Source organism: Akebia trifoliata, chromosome 11, assembly GCF_017979445.1.
Source record: "Akebia trifoliata isolate Shusen 1 chromosome 11, ASM1797944v1, whole genome shotgun sequence".
In the NCBI taxonomy this organism is placed as follows: Eukaryota; Viridiplantae; Streptophyta; class Magnoliopsida; order Ranunculales; family Lardizabalaceae; genus Akebia; species Akebia trifoliata.
The window spans coordinates 5,464,961-5,471,459 of NC_141385.1; the positions used below are offsets into that span (position 1 = coordinate 5,464,961).

General features: G+C 35.0%; 1 protein-coding gene across 3 annotated transcripts; it reads left to right on the forward strand.

Annotated features, from left to right (window-relative positions):
* Positions 1–372: 372 nt before the first annotated feature.
* On the forward strand, positions 373–5,867 carry LOC147390542 (uncharacterized). Of its 3 annotated transcripts, XR_015183209.1 has the most exons (5): positions 373–1,360; positions 2,706–2,823; positions 2,942–3,194; positions 4,310–4,416; positions 4,562–5,867. XR_015183209.1 is itself a non-coding variant. In XM_086459951.1 (4 exons), exons 1-3 carry the CDS (start codon positions 513–515, stop codon positions 3,146–3,148), a joined length of 1,173 nt encoding a protein of 390 aa, XP_086316077.1. In that variant the 5' UTR covers positions 373–512; the 3' UTR covers positions 3,149–3,194; positions 4,310–5,867. The 3 variants fall into 3 exon arrangements, 2 of the variants coding, with proteins under 2 accessions (XP_086316077.1, XP_086316078.1); XM_086459951.1 differs by having other exon boundaries at positions 4,310–5,867; XM_086459952.1 differs by lacking the exons at positions 4,310–4,416; positions 4,562–5,867 and having other exon boundaries at positions 2,942–3,306.
* Positions 5,868–6,499: the final 632 nt, after the last annotated feature.

A 6,499-nucleotide genomic window follows, 5' to 3' on the forward strand; every position in this document is an offset into this window, starting at 1 on the left:
TTTTTAAAATGTACATGAATTTAATATTTTTATAAAGTCCGAAAATCAATCTAAACCCAATCTGAATCCATTACGGTCGAGCTTGGAATTAGTCAACTCAGACCTAATAGGGGTTTAGTGCTGAATTTAAGGCTGTGTTAGGGCTCAGCTTGGAACCCTGTCAAACAGGTCTAAGGGTATAAGTCCATAACAAAATGATGCTTATATCCAATGGTGGTATCTTATCCCCTAAAAAATTATTATTCGGGATAACCTTATCCCCTAGAAATGATAAAATTTCTTCTCCCTTTGTAATCCAAAAGCGTACAAGTGGAATTACTCGTTTGGTTGTCATAACTTGATTTATCCTATTCGAGAATAGAGTTGCGTCAGTTACCAAACACTCCCGTTCATCATAAACCCAAAACCTCAGACCCACAGTTTCTTTCAAAGCTTCCTCTGAGCTTTCATGGCTGTCTCATCACCACTCTAATAGTTCAAAAAACACATCAAAACCCTAACCCTATCCTAACATGATTCTTCTCAAAAACATTCGAACCCATTACTTCTACCCACTTCTCAGACTCCAAAACCTTCCACAATCTTTAAAAATTCCCAAAAATTCCCCTAATTTCCATGATTTTTTCACTACTTTTAATTCATTCTCACCCTCTTCATTCTTTCAAAGAACCCTATCTACTTCTTCCCAATCGGTTTCTACAGATGTTATCAGAGAACAATTCTACACAGAATCGACAGATTCGGAGTACGATAAGGAGGAGACAAAGAAGAGGAAGAAGAAGCCTTTAGATGTTATGTTCAAAGAGGCAGTCGGATTAAGTGAAAATCTCGAAGAATTTGAGAGCTCAGAGGACGAATTAGGTGAATGGAAGTCTAAAGAAACCCTAGAATTGACGAAGAAATTAAGGAATTTAATCAGTGATGTGAGGAGTTTAAGGGGAGATTTGAAGGGTACAGAAGATAAGACGACACCAACACCAACACCGACACCGACACCGATTGAAGAAGAACGAGATCAGATTGTTCAATCTAAAACAAACAGCTTACATTCTATGTTTGTGTTTAAATCAAGGAGATTGGATTCTAAGTTTTTGAAAATTTCAGATTTTCCAGAGAAATCTGATGTTGAAAAGAAAGGGCCAGTTAATAGGTCTGTAAAAGGAGAATTAAAGCCTTTGAAGGATTTGTCTCCGGAAATGGTTTTGTTTGCGAATCGTTTGCATGAAGAAGGGTACTTAAGAAAGGCAAATTTTTTTCCATCAAAGAAGTTGGATCTCAGATGTTTTCAAAATCATTATTCACGCGATTTCTTAAGGTTTGCAGCCCAAAAATTTGGCCAGGATCATCAGGAAATAGCAAAGTAAGGACAATTCTTCTTCTATTAGTTATTGTTAGATTGATTTTAGAGTAGATGGTCCGAAATTGAATTTATATTGTAGAGCACAAAGTGGAATGGTTAATTAGATTTATATTGTAGTATTATTTATTGTTCAATACTTGTAGTTTACGATTTCGATAATTTGTAGTTTAAGTGAAGGTAGCATTAGCTATACTTTGTCACCAAAATTGGCAGCTTATTATTTTTCTCTTCTAGTTACATTGAAAACGTGATGGGTTGATAAGCATTTCAACTGAATTCTGTTTGTAGATATGTAATTTTGAAAATGAAATGTGTTGAAACAACAATAAAACAATGAAGTGGGAATCTATAGAGTTGGGTTCCAAGATAGGCTCAACGGGCAAAATGCGCTATTACAAATTTATGGTTCTACTTCAGAACACTAATGCTGGAGTGACACAAATGGTGACACGGGTGACACAAATGACGTGGTGGTGCGCACATAACCATAGATGCTTTTTACTTGTATCTCGGGGAAAAGCATCTACGGTTATGTGCGCACCACCACGTCATTGTGTCACCCATGTCCCCCTTTGTGTCACCCCAGCACAACTCATTTCAGAATGAGAGCATTACTAGAAAAAGGAATCCTAACTTAGTTAGATCAAGCAATTCATTCATAGATACAAGCTCTATCATGAAAAGGGCTTCTACTTCAAATTATGCCGGTCAGATCTAGCATGGCATTGTTTTAAATTTCCTGTGATTAGAAGTCTAGTGCAATGATCTGATAGAAGTGAAAGCATCTTGGATCCTTCTAATTTCTTGAAATTTCTCCCTACTGCCTTTTTCCTCTTTGATTATAGGTTTATCCATGTTTGTTTCCACTAGACTAATGTGACATAATTATTCCTATTTCCATTTATGACATAGTTGGTTTGGTTGTCATCAGACTTTTAGATAAATGCACCACTGTCTGTGAAATGCTATTGATCTTCATTTACACATTCTAGATTAATTTTGTTATAGTTTGATGTCTTATGAGTGTGTTTTATCATTTTCAATAGTTTCAATGAAAATTTCCTCAATATAATCTTGCAGATGTAACTAATAACTAATCACCCGTGAATAAATGGATTATACTACCCTTCGCTACACAGTTAAGTCTTAGGTTTCATTTAAGTTAGATTCAGAATGGTTCAAACCATTAATGGGCACATTCCTTAAATTTTTAAGTCTTTGCGCAGTTTGGCCCATTGCAGTGACCCGTGCTTCATTTTCGATTCTCAATCAGTAATATAGATTCTATCCAACCTATAGCTGGCCTTGCTTTTGCTTTTGTAACCTTTCAATTCTGGGATTGCAGATTGTTATCTGAAGTTGACTTGAAAAGGGTTTCTCTTTTTGGTTGCCCTTCAATTGAAAAGAAAACCGCTTTTGCAGCCAAGAGATTACGTTCTTTCTTTAGCATTCAAGAAGATATTGTAAGCCAACTTTCACTTTGAAATCATGCTTCTTTCTCATTTCAAGTTTTTACCATCTTCATCAACATTCAGCTATTGAGATTTTATATATACTATAATTTGTCGTGTGTGCTTTCAGGTATGTCGACCTTGCAAATTAAAAAATTCATGCAAAGTCATGAACCAAAGAGTGGCAAAGAAAGTTGATGATTTGAATTTAGCTGATGTGATGAGAGTTCTCACTTTATATGACATGGAATTGGTACCTCCACAGCTGGAAATACCAAATGAAATAAAGACTTCCATCACTAAATTGCTCAAGGAGGTGGTCAATTTCAGTCCATGACGCCATGTAGTCTTGACTCTTGAGTACCCTGACCTTGGTGTTTCAGGTACACACAATGCTTCAATGTACACATAAATTGTTTGATTTGTGTTTTTCTTGATTACAATAGACATGGGCTTCCCCGCATAAAATTTGAAAATTTTCTGGAGATATCCTGATGCTTTGCTCATTTTTTTCATATGTTTTGCTGTTCTACTATGGATAAAGTGTTTACTATACACACCCATTCAGCTTTGTTTTGCAAAAGTGTCGTAAGTTGGTAGTGTATCAAACCTATACTTGATTCTTCAATCGAAATATAAGCAGGGCAGGTAGATCATGTTACAATATTATAGTTGAATGACAATTTATTTTGGTGAAAATAGATTTAACTTTTCAATTCCAATAAATCTAATTGAAGAAGTCGAAACGGAAAGATTGGAGTCCCTGCCCAACTATCTAAATTCATGGGAGGTAGTTTTTAATTCATTCCCCCCCCCCCCCCTGCGCGCGGCACATCAGGTGTCCCGCAAACTCCCTTCAAGTCTTTTGACATAGGGAACTATAAAAAAGCGTGTGTTGTTTGTTTTTGTCAAAGAGGTAGTCATGGTTGTCCCCCCTCCCCAACACACCAATTTTTTTTTTTTTGAATTTTTCTAATGAATTTTTGGAGTACAATACACCTTGTTGTTGGCTTCTCAAAGACTTTACTGGTTTAAAGGGAATATAAACCGTTTAAGTCCTAGGAGGAGATATGCAAGAACCTGATAGCACCCTATTCATGAAGTGGTTGGGTGTCATTTTTCCCTTTAGACATTGTGCTCAACATGTGCCTCAGCCAAAATTGATAGTTTCTTTATCTTTCTCTTTGATTCAGTTTATTTAACACTAATTCCTGCTTTGGGGGATAGACTACCAGCTATACTAGTTTGGTTTTGGCTCTGCTATTGTTGCATTTATTGATCTATCAATTTTATTGACCATCGTCGTGATAATTTATGTATTAGTAGTTAATCTGAATTTACAGTTATGAATGCATGTGATTACTGCACTTTTTTTAACAGATAAATCTATCCTTGTGGTATAATATAGTTCATTCTTATTGCTGCCATAGACTTTACCTATACTCTGAAACAAACACACATATATAGGCCTTCTTATTTTTTGAGCATTTTCTCTAAGGTTGGGAATGGGTGTAGAATTCGCTTTTGAGAGGGAGGACTGGTGGTGTAGATCTTTTCCTCTGATGGAACAGTTCCTTGATTTGTTTGCTCTTTAACAAAAGAAAGGTATGTTGATCTCTAGATTCATGAGCCGATCGGATTCCAATACATCATTTGCTTTCACGAGGGCATTTGATGACTAGGATTGGAAATTGTGGCCTCATTGATCAGAAACATCGTTATGATGTGATCACTTCTTTTCTTTGTCCAGTGTTGTCCTAGATCAACGCAGTCTTTGTTTGAAGTTTGGTTGGTGTTGGGTGCACATTCCTGGCATCAAAGCGGATTCTTTGAAGTTTGACCCCATTTGCAATCTGATGGAAAATTTGGAAAGAGAGAAATCAGATGGTATTTCAGGGTATGGAAGAGTTTGTCAAGAGATTATTTTGTTAGATTTTGGGTCTCTTGTTTTATTGATGTAAAATTTTTAACGAGTTCAGAGGGTCTTCTTTGAAAGTTTCTTAGGAAGATGAGATTGGGTGTGGAGTATTTATTTCATTAGTTTTATGTTTTTGTTGTGGCCCCTTGGGTGTATATGTTTGTCTTCCTCTCCAATCAGTCTCCTTAGAAGTATAAGAGATCTAGAGTTTTTGGATGAATCCTCTTGAAACGGGTCAACCAACTCTAGAAGTAGGGCTTAAAACGGGTTGTATACGGGTCGGATATGAGTGTATATATCCATATCTGAATTTTTTGTCCAGATTTATATTTGGATCCGAATCTGATTCAGATCATACTAGCAAAATCATATCCAGACCATTTTACTTTTATTAAAACCATATCCAGATTCAATCCGACCGAATTTATTGATAAAATTGTTAAAACGTGACTTGAGATAAAGACCTCTCCATTTTAGAGAGAGGTCTTAACCACTACACCCAACCATTGTTGATTGATAAAAGATGATTTAAAAAAAATATAAGAATACTACTTGCAAAGTAATATATCATTCGTATTTTGATGGATATAGGGATGAAACTGTATTCTACTCAGGTCAAGGGACATCAACCCATATCCAAACCATATTTTAATATGGATATACTTGATGAAATCAAATCTGCTAAATTCGGATTTGGATCACTTAGAGTTCGAATAAAATCCATACCATTTTATACCCTATCTAGAAGACTCGCCAATAAGCAACAAGAGGTATGGTATTTCACTTACCAAAAAAAAATAAAATAATGAGAGCTGTTATTGGCACCCAACTTTTACTTATTACACCGCAATTGCAATACTCTTTAAACATCAATGAGGCTTGGATCAAATTATTATCTCAACATTATTACACTCATTCAAACAATTTTGGTAGTTGTTTAAGATTATGATCAGGCTCTTATAAAATCCTAAACCCCAAAAATAGAAATCTAACTGAGAGCTTCTATTAGCACACCAACTTCTACTTATTATCAATCAGTAACCTATTTTCTTAACTTTTAATTGGGATGTAACAAGTAAAAGTTGAGGCTTGAATGTTGGACTCATCTACACAAACCAACTGTTGACTCGTCCACACGTGAGTCCCACAAAATAATGTGAAAATATTGTTTTACAAAAAATAGTTTTGTTTTTATTTAATTTCAAGTTTTCATAAATTTTTACCCATAGGATGGTTTGAAATAAAAACAGCACCATTAGAAAGCTCAAGTCAAAATCCTTCAAAAATATCCAAATTAAATTTTTTTTTTTTTAAACTTCATATAAAAATAGTATTCATGTTGATATGAAGTTTACCATACTACCTTTGGAAACAAACTTTTTACGGCTTATGAAGTAAAAATTCAACTACTGTCAATCTCCTAAATTTTTCCAACAAAAAAGGAAAAAACGAGAAAGAATATGAGATTTACAAACCCAGTCAGTCTTACCAACTCAATTAATCCCTGGTGGTTAAAGAATAAGGGAAATTTATTTCAAGGTTCATCATAAATTTGGCGATGTAATATATATGCTCGCCATCCACACGATATATGCTCCCACTCCTAAAATATTGCATAGATGGGAGAAGCTTTTAACATTTTATTTCTTTGAGAAAATTAATGGAAAGCATCTCTAAGACCTCATGGAAGATAATCAATAATCAATCATAGTCAAACAAGGAAATGAAAACGCCTGATCCTGTAATAGATCCAAATAAGGCATCCCCTTT